Source organism: Apus apus, chromosome 2 (assembly GCF_020740795.1).
Source record: "Apus apus isolate bApuApu2 chromosome 2, bApuApu2.pri.cur, whole genome shotgun sequence".
NCBI lineage: Eukaryota > Metazoa > Chordata > Aves > Apodiformes > Apodidae > Apus > Apus apus.
Window position 1 is genome coordinate 121112061 of NC_067283.1, and position 17828 is coordinate 121129888.

At 46.1% G+C, this 17828-nt stretch overlaps 1 protein-coding gene across 1 annotated transcript; it reads right to left on the reverse strand.

Annotated features, from left to right (window-relative positions):
• CRH (corticotropin releasing hormone) lies at positions 1-3367 on the reverse strand. Its single transcript, XM_051611211.1, has 3 exons — positions 3301-3367; positions 1575-1668; positions 1-1035 (listed from the first exon to the last, which is right to left on the reverse strand). The coding sequence occupies exon 3, from the start codon at positions 1018-1020 to the stop codon at positions 505-507; it is 516 nt and encodes a 171-aa protein (XP_051467171.1). The 5' UTR covers positions 1021-1035; positions 1575-1668; positions 3301-3367; the 3' UTR covers positions 1-504.
• Between the last annotated feature and the right edge of the window lie 14461 nt (positions 3368-17828).

The following is a 17828-nucleotide window of genomic DNA, read 5'->3' on the forward strand; positions in this document are numbered from 1 at the left end:
TTACTTTGCAGCTTTTATTAAAAATATAAATATTAAACATTCTCTTACACAACAAAATCGACCGAGCGCTGAAAAGATGTTTTATTGTGAAAATGTTTACAGGAAAAAAAAAAAAGTTTTTTTTTTTTTAAAAAGTGGATTTAAAGTAGCTCACAGAGATTCCCCCTCCCACCTCCCTGCCCCCAGCAGAAAAGTTAACTGTCTTCTCGGAACCATTTCATCCAATGCTCACACATCCCTACGTAGCGATGGCACTAGAATAACTGGGAAATGGAGAAATAAATAAAGGTAGGGGAGGTTACGAACGACACTCGTGTTTCTGCACTTGGTACATGGTTGTGCATGCTAGTCAAGGGACAGAGGCTGTTCGGAGTACACCCTTCTAGGTTTAAAGCTATATAAAAATAAAGAGATGACATCAGAGCAGCACTATGGTACATCGGACGGTGTAATTATTCTTGTGCTAACTGCGGAATCTCTTTGGCAAGGCGGGGAGGGGCCGTTTCATTTCCCGATTATCTCCATCAGTTTCCTGTTGCTGTGAGCTTGCTGCGCTAACTGCTCGGCTCGGGCCATCTCTAAGACTTCACGCAGGAGGTGGAAAGTCAGATCCAGAGAAATTGGGGGCTCCTCGGATCGCTTCTCCCTCTCCACGGCCTCCCCCTCAGCTTCGCCCTCCTCGGAGCTTCTCAGAGAGCGCTCGGGCAGGGGCTCCAGCTGTTGCACCGCCGCCCGGAAAAAGTTGCTTGCGGAGGCTTCGGGCTGTAGGTGGTTGGTATTGCTGGAAGAAGCGGAGAAAGAGCCAACGGGTCTCTTGTTGAGGTTGCCCAGGCGCAGGAAATACTCTTCTCCCATGCGGAGCAGGACGGGCAGAGTTTGCTGCTGCTGCTGCTGGAAGAAATCTGGCTGGTGCAGAGCCCCGTGGGCGGCTACTGGGCTCTTGCTGAGAGCTCTGCACTCCTGACAGGGCAGGAGGGCCACCAGCAGGATTCCCGTGGAGACCAGCAGCGGGATCTTCATGGTCGGGGCCCAAACCTGCAGAGCGGGCAGACGGGGACGAGAGAGGAGGGGTGGGGGGGGTTACACAGCAGAGCCGCGGCGGAGAGGAGGGCAGCGCAGGGACGGGGAGGGGGGGTCCCCGCCGCCGCTGTCCCGGTGCTGAAACGCTCCGCGCCCCTCCGCCACCCCCACACGCCGCCCGGCCTCCCGCGGCCCCGGCCCGCCGGCCTCCGCCGTCGGGGCGGCGGAACAGCCCCCCCGGGGCGGCTCCGGGCTGCGCCGGCACAGGCTCCCGGGGGCCGGGCTGGGCTGAGCTCGGGCGGAGAGAGTCCCCCCGTGTGCGCGGACCCCAGCCTCTTGACATCCCCACCGCGGAGTGGGGGGCGTGGGGTGCCTGGGGCCGGGCGGCTCCCCAGGAGCCGCGGGGCTGCGAGCGCCCGGCTCCCCCGAGCCTGCCCGCTCCCTCTCCGGCCGGGGGAACTTCCCGCCTCCCGCGGCACCCCGCGCTCGGTCCCGCTCAGCCCCGCGCAGCCGAGCGCAGCCCACTCCGAGCCCGGGCGCGGCTCCGCACCTACCTGGGGAGGCGGCGGCAGGGCAGGGCAGGCGGCGGGGCTGGCGGTGCCCGGCGTCCCTTCCTCTCGCTGTCTCTGGGAGCCGGCTCCTGGCGAACTTGGGATCAGATTTGGTCCTAATCAGAGCCGGGGCGTGGGATTTTTATAGCTTAGACCCTCTCCTGGAATCACGCAGAACTTGCCTAATAAGCTGACGCTCTCCTGACAGCCCGATTGCGTGCCCCGATCCACTGCTGAATAAATCATGGGGGCCCGTCGGAGCGGCGATGGGCCGAGTTTCGCTATCGCAACCCCAAATCTCACGTCCAATTATATCAACAGATATTTATCGCCTCTGCGGTGACGTCAGCCGGGCCGGGGGCCGAGGAGCAGGGTGCCCCCCCACACACACCTCATTGACAAAAATACTTGAATGAGATTTCCTAGCGGGCGCGTACTATGAGAGGTCACTCTGGGGAAACTTTCCACTGGCGAGCCTGCCCGCGGGGACGGATCCCACCTGTCCGGGACCGGGGCTGTCAACCCGGGCGCTGTCCTTCCTCCGCTCCCGGTGCTACCCTCAAGGGGAGGCTGCGGCCGCTCGGCGCGGGATGCTGCGCGGGGCGCGGGCTTTGCTCGGAGCCTGCCTTTGCGCTCCGCTCCCGGAGCCAGCCCGGGCCGGGGCAGCGCTTCCCCTCTCAAGCGGGAAGGAGAGGGCAAGTCCGACGGGGCGGTGCCGGTGCCGGTGCCGGGGGGACCCGCCGCATCGCTGACACGGTCAGTCCGCAGGGGCTGCCCGGGACCCCGCCGCCGGCAGAGGGGACGGAAAGCCCTCGGCGAGCTCACCCAGAGGCGGGAAGGGCCCGGGGTGCCGCCGCTGCCGGGGCCGTCCCGGGAGCATCTGCCGGGCAGGGACCGGAGCCCCGCCGCCGCTCCCCCGCTCCTCCTCCCCGCCACCTCCGACTCCTCCGCCCGCTCGTCCCGGCCCTGCCTCGGCACTGCCAGCTCCCACTCCCTCCTTCTGGCCCTTGCTCCTCTCCATTGTCTTCCCACTTCTTGCGCGGAGGTAGCAACTGCTCCTTCTAATTTTCCTTTTTTTCCCCCTTATCTCCTCGATTCCACCAGCTGATCACCCCCACTTCTTTGCCCCCATGTGTTTGTTTGCCCTCCTCAGCTAAGGTCTTGTCCTCCAGGGTGTCCTAATCCCACGTTGAGCTAGCTCCCTTTGACATGCTCTCCCGTCTCCATTATGTCTGCAGACTCCAGACCATATTCCACCAACTTCTCCTGCTGGGCTGCTTACCCTTAGATGTCCACTTCCAGGAGGTAGCACTCCCTATAGGAATAACTTCTGCCCAACACCCATTTCACATGTAATGTGCGTTCCTCAGTTTTTGCATGCCATCAGCTTTGCCTGGATCTCAGTCCTGCTTCTTCACTGCTTCAATTGCAACATTAGTCATGTCCTTCCCTTTACATTGGAAAATTGTACTGAAAACATACTGGTTTTATCCTGCCTAGACTGTAAATGCCTGGGGTCACGTACTTGCATGTGTCCCACCACCATGAAGAGCTGCAACAGACCACGTAAGGTGGTCATATGCTATCGATGCTAAAACAGTGATGAATCTGAAATCCATTTCCTTAATAAAATAACAAATTTCAAACAACTTAATATATGAGGTTGGCCACAGCCCAATTCTGAGCATCTCCTAGGGATGCTATGCACTTTCATTTTTGTTATACCTACCTTCAGCCTCGGATGCTGTTGGTGAAGTGCCAAAGAATCAGATCTTGCGCATCATAAAGAAACAACTGGAAAAACAAGTAGTAATATCAGAGATTTATCTCTGCATTACCCCCGTTAGCTCAGACATTCATGAACTGATATGCGTATTACAACGAAAACAGAACAGAATATATTTTGTAGATAGTCACAGCAGAAGCTATTTGTATGCTTTTAGAGCATGTCAGCACAGCTTTCAGTGAGAACAACAAGAGGTTCAAAGAAAACAGGAGCTAAGTTCGAGCAATAGATTGAAAATGCAAGATGCCCTTAAACCCTCAAGATGTGCTCTGGGGTGGGTTTGATCATGGTGTCCCCATTTTTAGGTTTAATAAACATTTTAAAGACACAAAACCTCTGCAACCAATGTGATCATGAATGTAAAGAAGGAAGCATTCTGATCCAAGTACATTTTTTAGTGTCGTGGGTGAGATCTGCATAAGACATGGAGCTGCATCTCTCCAAAAGATTGATGCCAGTGAGAATTGGCTCAGATTATGTTATGTTTTTCATGACTTACAATATTATTTAGGTCCCTTTAGGCAGACAGTTTTGCCTCTTGAAAACCAGGGATAGCAAATAGAGCACAAGAGTGGGCTAGGAGAGCTCCTGCAATTTCCACAAGAGCTGTACAACCTGTCAGATTGTTCACCTCTTTTTCCTGACCCCTGACTGCAGGGTCTGCAGTGTCTCTCTCACACATGATTGTTTCTGATACAAAGTTGTATTACCTCATTTTCCCCATAGACATTGAATTATATGTGTGAGGGTTTACAACAGTTTAAATGCAGGGAAGACTGTGACACATTTGGATGCCTTGTTAACAAGGAATATAAAATATCAGATACACAATCCAGAAAGTACTTCCTTCAACAATTCCAATGCAGAACTGACTGCCTAGGAAAACAGAACTTTCTCCAAGGAGTCTACAGTTTCTGGGTGAAATCTCAGCTGTAAGTCCTGAAGGACATTACAACAAAGGTAATCCTGGTTTCTCACTGGAGGGGTGAAAGAGAGAGACAAGGCAGATATCAGGTATAGCTGGATTAGAGTTTTATGTTCAGTGATACAGTTTGAGATTAGCATACCCTTCATAAGAAAAGTTTTAATATTTGACTCATTCTGCAAACAGAATTATTTCAGTGAATCACAAAATGACATTGGCTAGAAATAAAAGGCACTAGGGAGGTCCACCTCCTCCCTGCTGACTTGGGTTGGGTGTACCTGTCCTTCAGTTTTAGCAATCTCAAACTCAGACACCTACTGAAAAGCAAACAGAGCTTCTCTGAGGTAGCTAATGGAAAGCAAAAGCATGCCCAGAGCATGATACAACCCATAATTAAATTAGTACTTTCAGGCTTCTGGAAAAGCTCACCTTGTTCCCTTGTCTACAAAGGGAGTGCAGACAACTACCTTAGCCTAGTCACTGAATTTTTAGATAGCTAATGTGAGGCAAGAAGAATTCCCTCCTCAAGGATCAACCATAGCAGAGAGATCACACAGTTCTAAAAACAGCAGTACAGAAGGGGTGATGTTAAACTGAGGGCATGGCTCTTACCCCAGGTATGTTCTAAGATGTCCAACCACAAACATGGAAGAAAACACACTAGATGTAGGTCAGTTTTCTACCATGAAACAATATTTCATTGCCACTCCAGCTTTTGTCAGAAGGCAGTAAGGATTTCTGGTTGCTGATTGCATCCAGGAAACATTTCCACATCATCTCGCACAACTACTTCATGTGATCACTCACCATCATCTCTTGGTCCCTGTTATCAGCTCTCTAACATGCCATCTTACATTCTGTGACTATTTCAGGTGAACTCAGAGCATCTCTCCCACTCTGAGGTGCCAGCAGTTATACACTGACATATCTATACAGTAAATTTCCATTTCACCCTTTGGTACATCTGATATTAAGAAATCTAAATTTGATGGCCATGAATGTTATGGATTACAGGGTGGACTAGATAAAAAGGAAAAAAATTCAAGGTATATTACTATGTCTGAAGTTGATAAGTCATTTTAAGAACAAAATACTTTTGTCTATTATTCCTCAGCAAATGGAATTTGCTAGACCAGTCAGAGAGAACCTCCAGCAAAGTGAGTTATAAAAAAATCAATAAAAATAAATTAATTAACTACAAAAGGTTATGTTCTAGGTCAGGATGAAGAACAAAACTGATAAGGAGCTCAGCTATTCACCATGTCTTCTGACCTCAGAGGTCTTCGAAATACTCTCATTCAGTTTTTATTTCTCTTCCAGTTTTTCAATTATCTCACTCCAGGAAGAGAATCACATGCTCATGTCACACAGATTTTCTACGGTCGTACTGTTGTATCAGAGCTCCAACTATAACAGGTTTTTCCTAAAGTCTTGTGAGAGAGGAAAGCACCTTCATTTCCCAAATTTTCCAGTGGGGAAAACCAACATGAAGAGATTTACCCAGTGCTCCTTAAGGATTTGTGTACGAGGCAGGAGTGAATCTGGCATTTTCTGAGACCAAGTTCAAGCTCAACCAGAGGACTATTTTCATGCTCATACTCTTGATCCCAGACTGCTGCCCACAAGATACACTTGTTTGGGCTGAGGATCCCAGCAGAAGGAAAAATTCCTCTGGCATATCCTCCTGGTTCCACCGTGTCTGGGGACAACACAGCCGTTCACAGCAGTTCACACACGGGTGGATTTGCAGGGATGGTTTTCCTCCCAAAGCCTGACCCCCAGCTGAGCAAAAGCCAGCTCAGGAATTTCAAGCATGGACTTTCTGCCCCAGAAAGTGCCTTCCCTGTGCCCAAAGCCCCACATGCCCAGGGAGGTATTCCTACCAGGGTGTGTAACACAGAAAGGAGCTGTGCATGGAACCACTTGGACATGACCAAAAAGCACTTTTGGAGGCCTCGTGGACTCACAGTCTCCCCCTGAGCAGCAACGGGATGTTTCAGAGACAGGCTGAGAGAAGTGTGCAGGCAGCAAGGGGTGTGCCTCTCTCCTGACAGCCCTCATCCAGGGAGGCAACAGCTGACCTTTATATTTACCTCACAAGACTTGTCAGTTGCTATTCTTGCTCTCAAATAAAGGCTGGAGAAGGCTGTGGGGGTACATGTGTGAGCCTTCTATGCTGTTAATGTTAATGCTGCAGGAACTAATCTGACAATTATTGGTAGCAACAAGGACATCCATCAAACAAGCACTCCCTGAGAGTGCCGAGCAATCAGTATTCCTAGTGGTCTTGGTGCCTGGGTACTTTTGGCCATGAGAGAAATTGTGCTGGTTAACTGAGTGCCTTATCTGTCTGCCTTTGGCACAGACTGGGGCAAGGACAAGGGTCTGGGTCCATGCATTTGGAACAACCCACTGCAGGCACCAGGTTCACCCTAGTTGGCCGTGGTAGCAACAAGGACATACACAACCTGAGCAGGGAGCAGGGTGTGGGCTCCAGCGAGCGGGAGGGGAATGCCGAACCAAGAGGAGGGCAAGTGTCAGGCTCACAGGCCAAGCTGTTGGCCAAAGAGAGGTCCAGGAGACCAGGGTGGGCCTGCAGGGATGGGCAGATGGGAATGCCTACTGTGCCCATCCCCAGACACACCTCTGCCCCTGGGAGGTTAGAGCCCAGAGATGCCCCTTTACTTGGCCCTGAGAGGAGGGCCCACTACACTGTGACCACATGGCAGATGGCTGCTCACAGGCTTGTTCCAGGGAGTCTGTGAGGAACCAGCCACTGAAGGCCAGGAGCAGATGAGAGCCTGTCTGGCCAGCTAGTCCCGATGGAAAGGGCCATTGAGCTACTGATGGCTTCAGCCATCAAACACACCACTAACACCAGGGACCCTGCCTTGCTCTCATCGCCTGCAGCACCAGGCCTGCCATCAGCCTCAGCAGCCACATTTAGCTCTGAAGTTATACCCGTGTCACAAGTGTGAGGAAACCTTGCTGCTGGGGTGATGGATCTGAGCATCACTATGAAAATCAAGAGAAACATCCGAGCACAGCTGGACTGATGTGGCAGTTTCCAGCATCCGGGCAGATGCAATTTCAGCAAACTTCTGGGGCTGTGTTTTTTCAGGGGCCAACCCGCTGTGCTCCAGCTGGAGGGGAAGGTAACAGGATAAATGCTGGAGTTTCAGAAACTTTTGCAACTTTCAGGAAGTTGAAAGCATCCACCATGTGTGCTTATTGTGAACCAGAATTTCCCTTGTCATGTAAGACAAGTGACACATTCACATGTAGGAGCTTACACAACATGAGAATTAGTCTGAGAAATGAAAACTATGTAGAGAGGAAAAATGATGAGGGCAATATAAAGGAAGTTTGTGATACTAAGGGCAACTCCTGCTCCTGGAATCCTGTTACAACCTCAACTGATACTAAAAAAAAAAAAAAAAAATTAAAAAAAAGAAAGATAATAATAAAATAAAAATAATAATTAAAAAAATGTTTAGCTTTCAAGCTTAAAGACATCACCCAGCTATACTGTCAGGGCTGACAACCCCCAGATAAACACTAGAAGAGCTGAGAGTGCCATCTTCCTTTAAAATCTCATTATTCTGACAAAAATATCAATATCTGTGGGAGAAGGAGATAGGGACACCACAACTTTGGAATACTCGAGGCTAGAGATGTGATTTCTTTCTCACTCCTTTCAAGTGGGGAAATATGGGAAGAAATACAAACACACTATGAGTCTGGAGTGGCTGGGCAGCAGGTTATATATAGAATCTGCTCTGTCCTACTTAAGTTATGACTAATGCTATACAATGGTCCTCATATTTGAAGAACAAAATCTCTAATGCACCATTTGTTGTCCATTAAATACAGGAGAATCAAAGTCTCTCTAAGGTCCGACTAGATTGCTCTTATCAACAAGTGCATGTTGCTGGAAGTGGAGACCCATAAGACTAATTGCAAGGCATAATGGACAAGATGAGGCATTTCTTGAAAAAAAAAGATAGTTATCTTTAGAATGTCCATACTCATTCCAAAGACTGCAGATTCTTTAGGGAAGGAACTTTCTTTTTTGTTCCAATGCCTGCCTGGTGTCTAGTCTAGCAGCGCCCTAGTCTATGATTTGGAATCCTAAGTGCTACTGCAATTCCAGCAGTACATTGTAGTAAGCAGTTGTATTAAGTTAGCTGGGAACATCAAGGTGGTTTCCATCAGCATCTGTGATGTACAGGATCAACAAACATTTATCTAAGCCAGAGGCCAATGGAGTTTTATTCAAAAACACTTCATTTTTAAGAGAAGAAGGCAACGCTAGGACAAAACTACAGTTTACTCTCAGGAATTTGGCAGAACTCTTTGTGTGGTTCCTCTTAAGTCAGACCTGCAGTGTCTGGAAAAACTGGAGTAGATTTTTATACAGTCAAGATGAAAGACTGGGTAAAGGAATCAAAGTTGTCACTGTTTGACTCAGGTTCGACAACAATGCTCTCGATCCCCTCCCACTCAGGTAGGGACGGAGAGAAAGAAAAAGCGGGAAACTTGGCCGGATTGAAAACTAAACTACACAGCTTTAATTAAACAGTAATGAATGATATAAGAAAATATGTATACAATTATATACAAATATGTTCAGGTATGGGCAAAAGCCTCTCGCCTCCCCCCACCCCCAGCAACTCCCACAGCATCTCCTGAGCTGGAACAGTCCCAAAAAATTCCAGAGCTGCTGGAGAAAGCACCGAGTGATGAGGGTCAGGAGAGCTCGAGCCTGGGGGTCGATGGTGATGGATGGACAAAGTCCTGCCCAGATGCCAGCCATGGATGGAAGAAAGGGAAGAAGAAGCAGGAAGGAAGTTGTCTTCTGTGATCTCTGACCTTCCTCTGAGCTTACATAGATATATGGAATGGAATATCTCTGGCCAGTTTTGCTGTCTGTCTAACTCGGCCTCCTACGGGGGGTCACAGATCTCCCCGTAGTGTCTGAGCCGGCAGAGTGAAGGTGCGACCTTGAAATCCCAGCAGTTAGAAAAACATTCCACTGTTACCAGCCCAAGCTGGGACACTTTACTACTAGTTACTGAAGTAAATAAATAAATAAATAAATAAATCAGTCAAAGGAAAGATGGCTTCATCCTGGCTCAAACCAGGACAAAAGTACAGCATAAACCCACAAATCATGCCAGCCAATAAATGGAAAAAATGATCGGTCTCCATCAGACAAAATCTTCAGATTTCTCAACTGTTCCCATTCTGACTATGGGTTATTACTATTGCAAAGCACATACCTAGCAAATTTACCCACTGGATGGTTTCCTTCATCTCTCTTCTGCTTTGTCATTATTACAGATGTAATGACAGGGACTATGGATGGCACTGCCACACACACATCACCATATTTTATTCTTTTAGCAAAAGAGGAAGTTCTTCAGCTGAAAGAAAATACTGGCTTTATTGTAAACTCCTGCTTCTGGAAGAGCAAAGGAGAGTAACAATCATAGACTCATAGAATGGTTTGGGTTAGAAGGCACCTTAAAAACATTCAAGTTCCAACCCCCCTGCCATAGGCAGGGACACCACCCACTAGACCAGGTTGCTCAAAGCTCCACCCAGCCTGGCCTTGAACACCTCCAGGGAGGGGGCAGCCACAACTTCCCTGGGCAACCTGTGCCAGTGTCTCACCACCCTCACAGGAAATAATTTCTTCATAATTTTCAATCTAAATCTCCCCTCTTTCAGTTTGAATCCACTACCCCTTGTCCTATCACTACATGCCCTTGTAAAAAGTCCCTCCCCAGCCTTCCTGTAGGCCCCTTTGGGCACTGGAAGGCCACTATAAGATGTCTCTGGAGCCTTCTCTTCTCCAGTCTCTCAGCCTTTCTTCATAGGAGAGGTGCTCCAGCCCTCTGATGATCTTAATGGCCCTCCTCTGGACTCATTCCAAGAGCTCCATGTCCTTCTTGTGTTGGGGGCCCCAGAACTGGACACAGTACTCCAGGTGTAGCTGCTTCTCTCTAATTAGGAGCTTTCAGTAAACTTAGAAGTTTTCTCTTTGGCTTGACAATGCCATTAAAAAACCCTGTATTCTAGGCTAGTAGGTACAAAAAACAAGTAAGACAGACGACAAATATTTCTTGGCACTAAGTTTTTGATTTCTCCTTCACCAGGAAGCAACAGTTGTCAGTAGTCTGACATCAGGCCACTTGATAAGAAGCAGATCTCAAACTGCTTTGAAGTTAATGAATAGCCGTATAAAACTAATTTTGTTTCATACTGAAACCCATTCTGTACTGAAATAGTCCAACACTACCCAGAACCAAGGCGCACAGTCTGGGCCAAAACTAGCACCAATATGTGTATGGATACTGCAGCCTAGGAAGGCTGCAGGATGGGGATGTGACAGGCAAGCCTACCTCATGTAATGGGTGCAGAGGCGCTTGGGCTACTCAAGCTTGTATCTTACTGCTCCAAGAATGCAACGACACATCTCATGTAAGAGTCTTGCTCAGGGCTGGTGGCTTCTCACTTTTCTTTGCAAGAGCAGGCAGATGGGTTTGGGGCAGCAGCAGCTCAGCACTCTCTCACTGTGCTCTGCTATACGTGCCCTTGGATCAACAGTTAACTGAAACCTGGCTAAAACCATCTAGGTAAATGCCAAGAGCTCTTCAGCACCCATCTGTGACGTAACCTGGCTCATCCAGATGAAGTTTTTACTAAATGACAGAGGAAGGATGAGATTTTAGGAGGGAGTAACTAAAGCAGAGAGCCATAGAGTGTATTGAAAGACTTTAGGAGCTACAAGTTCACAGCTCCTCCTAAGGTGCTTTCAAATGGGAGAAGACAGCTGCTACCAGCGGGGCCAAAGCTTTTTTTAAACATAAAAAATAACATCAGAACTATAATCAGTAAATAAAGTCTAATTTTACGCAATACTTGAGTTGATAGTGTCTCTTTTGAGACAGCAACATATATGGGCATACAGAGGTTGGGAATGTCCCTATAAGGCTTTTTCAGTTCCCTTAGTGGAGGCTGTGTGAAAAATAATTTTAGAGCAGCCAAATTTAAGGTGTTAACAGTGAGTGCCATTGACCTTTGGGTGTTGCTGTAAGACAGCAGTGTGAATAATAATAAACTCCCTGAGGTTCTCTCTCTTTAGTTTTCTTAGAGTATCTTGTGCTTAGGCAAGATTTCAAAAATCCTTGGCTCAACCAGACAGCTCATGTAAACCTCCAAGGGATGCCCCCCCCCGCCTCCCAGGAATTCTGCTCAGCAGTGTCTCTACCATAAGAGATGGATTCAGAGGAACCTGGAAACACAACTAGCAAAAGGGTTGCCACAAAAGTACTTAGAGTTTAGTCAGAACTGCTCTTAAGTTTGAGAGTGAGAAAGGTCTCTTCCTCTGCTGGTAGGAGAAGGAGGAGGCTTGCTGGGTGTCCTGTGGAGAGTACATGCCAGTCCCCTACTTATCCTACTAGTATTAGTGATCCTGAGGGGGGAAAGGTACTGGTTTTGACTCAGAGGGGATGAAATTGTGCATCCTGAAATCTACGGTTTTGACACTGACTGTAATTAAACTTGTTTTGGCCCCAAACTGAAAAGCACACATTTTCCTCCTATTAGTCTTGGCAGAGCTTTTGGCAGAACTGTGTGATGGAGGCTGGCTGACTGCTGCAGAGCAGGAATGGAAAGGAGATGCCAATAACAGGAAGTGGGTGAACTGGAAAAGAAGGGCAGTGGTAAAGGAACTGGCTCCTACCCAGCAATAGGTGATTGAACTGCACCATCATGTCTTTATCATGTCAGCAAGAAGAATGACAGTAGGTACATATGTGTGACTCGAGGTACCCTCCAATTTCACTACTGCAGTGACTGTGCCTAAGAGGTGGAATATCTCTCTGGATTCTTTTGCTATTTCTATTAACAAAGAAACCTCAAAGTACAGAATGAGCAAGAAGAGATATTGTGCATTACACAACCAACTAACATTTCCAGCATAGCTCTGTCTAGACGCCGGAAGCACTCAAGTAAGTCCTTCGGGGAGCAAGGAAAGGAGGCATTAATCCATCCTGAGAGTGAAAGAATTGTGGCACATGTGATTTTGTTGTAGCTGGGAACTGTCTCTCTTGCCACAAACACAAGATTATTCTCTGTCCTTCAGCAGCTCAGCCACATGTGAGGACAAACTTCTAATAAATAACACACCCTAGATACCTATCAAGTGGTAAATATGCCAATTTTGGCCCCTCAGACTGATCTTCATTTCAAAAAATTAGCTACATGATAATCCCTTTAAAAATCCTTTAGAGTAAACACCAGGCAGAATCAAAATCAGCTGAAGGAAAACAAGGTGTTATTTGACTCTTCCTTTGTAATGAAAACAAAGTCCTACTTTGGGATCAAGGCCAGATTTCAAATCTTGAACTCCATCCTGAAGTGCAACATCATCTCTGCATGATTCTGCTTGAGGTACTCCACAGAGCTTGAGGCAGAGCTGCCTCGTGCTCCAAAGAATGGACACTGGAGCTTAAGTATCTTTACACCCGATCTGTCGTTATGACTGAAGCCACAAGGAACAAGCTTTCCATCTGAGTGTATTTCCACCACAGCATCATAGAGGCCCTATTCAGTTTGACTTTTGTCTTCTAAGAATTGGACACAAATGCTGCCAACTGCAGAGGAGTCACAAACAACAGTCTCATGAATCTTTCAGTGTTCATTGAGACCTACTGATAACCAATCTGAGTTCACATTACCAAAACCAGATAGTCTACTTGTCCTTCAGCCTTCAGTCATGGCTAAGATGTAGCTTGAGACAGACTAAGATGTTTTCAAGAATCTAAAGTAAAACTTTCAGTGGCTTGTCCCTTCTGACAGTGAGTGAACTAGGCTGTTGTGAGCTCACAGTCTGTGTAACTCCTGGTGGTTTTGGAGAAATAAAATAGCATTTTGACATTTTGATAGCATGTTTTCAGATGGGGCACTGGCCTTCTCCAATTTGCTATCGGTATCATGCCACCACCCAGGGTGCCAGTCTCAGACACTATCTCCTGAGTGTAATCACCCTGAGATCATTTTCCCTCGGGAACTAACTGATGTGCTAGCCATAAACTACCTGTGTCTTCAACTGTGCCACCCTTCTGAGTGCTGAAGGCGAAACAACTATTACAGCGTAACAGCTATTACCAAACTTCACAAAGGTCTGACATTCATTTGACTGAGCCTTCAGTCAAACCGTGTTTTTGGCCCCCTGACCCACATGCCAGGGCCTGATCATGCAGCTCTGAGCGCAGGAGCTGTGATGGGAAGCACTTGGCAGCTTAGGGAGTCTGTGATGCAGCTACAGGCTTTATGTTTAATAGAACAGAATTTTAATATAATAATATAGGATTTTACTTCATAAATCTGTCTGGCCAAAGATTAAGAAGTGCTCTGCCTGTGAATGACGTCTGCATTAAAAAAAAACAAGCACCACAACAGATCCTAACATGTAACGTGACTGTGATAGGAAGAAGAGAACTTCAGTTATACAGCCCATCTGTAAAACCTTCTTTTCCTAGGAATGGTATCTTCGCATCTGGCATTGCTGCATTTACACTGGAAAAAGAAGGAATTGCTTTAATAATTTATTGTAGAAATCCTGATTCTTCTACAACATAACCAATGCAGATGATCACCCACAGCTCAGACTTCCAGTGGAAATGCCAGAAATTCCAGCAGTGCTTCATAAGGCCAGTAGATTGCTTGCTTTGTGCCTCTAGATGAAGAAAAAACATCTCTCCAAGAAGAAAAGAATGCAATTTTCCTTACCCAAAAAGATTAAGCTTTTTAATTCCCCAGTATTCGTTTATTTAGCTTGAATTATCCCATACCTACAGGTGGGAGCCAAGAGGTGGTGCTAGAACTCAGCTATCTTGTACCCAGCAAGCGTCAGTTCCATCTGGTTTTCAGGTGGAAAGATGTAAAAGATGGCTGCACTGGCTATGCTTTATAGTATTTCCAACCTATGTTATTTAGTCTCCCTTAGCTGCCTGTGCTTTTAGGAAGAATATAACCTGTTTTTTAGTTTTAGGGGCTAGCTGTTCTGGGAAGCAATCATCCGCAATTCTTCCTGCGTCCTTCCTAGAGTTCTTGAAACTGTTCATTCCTTAGCTACATCCAGAAGCACTCATTATCAATATAATGAGAATAACTACCTCAGATGCAAATATTCATGAGTTAATCTCATCTCATTGTCCCTAAATTGAGCATGAGAGCAACACACTACCAACTGTGCATGAGGCAAATCATGCTTAAAACTAACACCAGGCCTTCCATCAGTGGCAAACGTCCTACTTTGGGGATGAATTACCAGAAACTCTGTCAGTGACAGTGAATTACACTACAGTTTTGGGTTAAGGGCCTTGAGTAAGAAAGCAAGAAGAACACTGGAGATACAGCACCACTGACAGAAGCATCTGCCATAGCTGAGGCTTTTCTTGCCCAGCTGGTGCATGGCTACTCTCAGAAATAAACACCCTGAGAACTGTTCTCTCAATGCAGCCATCTTCAAAGGGAAGTGTTGGTGCTGCCAGTGGAAATTTGGGCAGTGTTGGGAAGAACAGGTACTTCTTTGCACCACACAGCAAGGTTTCAGTGGCAGTTTTGCAGCGCAGACCTTTCCAAATCAGAGTATTCAGAAACTATGAGAGCAGCGAATAATCATGCTTATTATCAGCTAAGAGTACTCATCACTTGTTACCCATACCACCCCTTAGCAACTCATTTTAAAAGGCCCCCAAAAGAAGCATTCTCTTTAACCTTCCATTGCATTTTATATTTATCTCTGTTAAAATCTGGACAATTAATCCTCTTTCATCAGCTTCATTTATTGTATGAAAACAGCCCACTAAACACTGCTACTTCAGAATCAACAAGAGGTAGCTAATAAATTGTAGCATCACGATCAATGGATAAGGAGTTTCTAGAAGAGCTTCTAAACAATTAGGTGATAGAGTACTTGAAGTTAAATTATCATAAGCTGCTTATGAATAAACCTGGGTTTATTTCATCATAAAGAGAGCACACTGAGATAACAAATTCAAATGCTAGGATATTACATAATTCATCATCATTGTATTCTTATATAATTTGTATAACATTGCGTTGTTATGCACTAGACCCATTTTCTTTGGAACAAAGGAGTGTAACAGCCACCTTCCATTTTGGGATAAATGTAAGTATCAGTTATAGTACTCCAGAGAATCAGACAATAAAATATGCTATTCTCTGTCCCCAAAATGCACACACATCACCAATAAAGCCATACATCAGCATAACAAGCAGGGGAAGTTCATTGGATGTTGTTTTTGGAAAGCGTTCCATCTGAAAGTGGCTGAGAAAGAAAAGTAGAGAAGCTCATGACAAGATCAGAGGAAGCTCTGGGCACACAGCTCTGAATACTCAGTGCTGCAAATCTGACCTGGTGCCTGCCAGTATTGGATCTAAAGTGCTGCAGCCACCTGGTTCAAAGTGCTGCTGGATCAAAATTCTTCAAAAGCAAGTTAATTTTGTACCAGTGGGGTTTGTGCTGCTCTGGGTATCATCTGTTCCCCCTAAAGCTGGCACAGAAGATGGAGGCAGTATAAATACCACAGCACGCGATGCGAGTAATTTGACAGAAATGGGAGCATATATTCATGCTCCAGCTGGATTGGTGGGTGATCTGGTGGTGAGCAGCTCTACCAGCAATGAATGTGGCACCACCACCAAAAAGACAAAAAAAAAAAGAGAGAGGACTTTCAGGCTAAGAACTGACTGAAAAGGAGTGCAAACTACAAACAATTATCCTTTGTTGCCTGAATCATTCACCAAGGTTTTGACAAAGAAACACCATTTTGTCAGCTTTTATGTTTCAGTGGCTACAGACTCATGTCCAAATGGGGAAAAATAGTACATTTAGATTGCATCAGAATATTTTGCTTAAAATATCCCATTTGGCAACACAGATCCAAGTTTCATAATAAAACAGCAATAGTGTAGTTATTTAGTTATTTTTCATGAACTGGGAAGAGCAATGCATTTCAAATAAGATATAAACCAGGAGATTAAGTGTTTTGGGCTCTCATGGTTCCTCTCTCTGCCAAAGAACACATTAATTTAACTAAGCCACAAGATTGAACATTATTTTGTCCTTCCCCCAACCCCACCCCCAAATCTGTTTTGTTACTAAGATGTGTCCTAAAGGCCTAACCTCAGTCAAACATCCTTCACCATTTAGAGTTTGCCCATGACTCGGTGGAAGTAATTGGTGGATGTGTTTCTCCCACAGGAAATACCTGGAGCCAGCATTTCCATATGAATTTTTTTCAATAGCAATTGCTGAATGCTTGCTAATGCATTATCACAATTATTTACATCACCAGAAAGAGTAGTTGGGGTGACCTACAGGCAATTTTGTAGTTCCTGGTCTTTCCATAATTGTGTGCCTATTATTGACTTTTTTGAGAAGTTTTATTTCACACCTTTTTGTGGGCAGCCACTTCCACCCTTGCATAAGAAACAAGAACCAGAATTAGGCTAAGACCTGGAAGATCAATGCTCAGTTCCTTTCTCAACTACTGTCACCATAGGTGACTTTGAGCAAGCCATGTACTCTTTCAGTGCCTGGTTTCCTTAACTCTAAAATATTGTTTCTGAAGATTGTTACTGTAAAGAATACAGGGTACACAGATGTTACTGTCCTGGGCGTCCTATGACCCCATATGAGATATGGAAGTCCCAGTAGCTTCCTAGGTCATCTCAACCCCACCAGTCCCTCGGTGCTGTGATCTCTCTTTCCCTCCTACCAGCTTTACTTTGGAGCTCACAGATGGATGTCTCAGTAGAATGCCTCTAATCAGGCACAACATTTTGCATGTAGTTAATCATTCACATGAGCCTCTACATTTCAAACAGCTCAGATTTTCCTAATTGATGTTTTGCATCATGATCGTATTTACAGTAATTGGGACTGATATTTGAAGTACAGTAAAAGCTGCCATCTCATTCCCTCCTAAAGAACCCAATTACCTTCATTTGTTAGCAAATTCATACTAACATTTGGGTTTATTACACTTGACAAAATAAAGCCAGCTCCTTCTGTGACATAGTTCACTAGAGTACCATCAAGCCTAGGCCTAAAAGACACTGCAGACTCCTAGTCTTGGAGGCTAGAGCTGGGAGAGCCTTCCTGACTTATATCCTGACAGTCAAATCAATCAAAAAATGTCTCCAGGACTAGAATTTCCCTGTGCCCATGCTAGACTTCAGCCCATGACTACCAAGGAAGAGGACAGCTTTTGTAATCAGCCAGTTTCCTGACATTTATATGCTACAGGAGACAGCTCGTGCCCAGCAGCCCAACTTCCACCTAATTCCCCAGCCCTAGTGTTTTCAATTAGCACCTCTGAAAACCTAGAGCCAGCCAAGAGGAAACATTAGGCCCAGAAACTGGGGCAAAAGTCAGACCACAGGCACAAATACATTAGTCTTTTTGGGTTTTCACTGCTCTGGATGACAGTCCTAAAGGATGGCT

What these genes read in the sequence shown, in the direction of transcription:
- CRH (XM_051611211.1), bottom strand. Translation starts at nt 1,020, where the DNA reads ATGAAGATCCCGCTGCTGGTCTCCACGGGAATCCTGCTGGTGGCCCTC.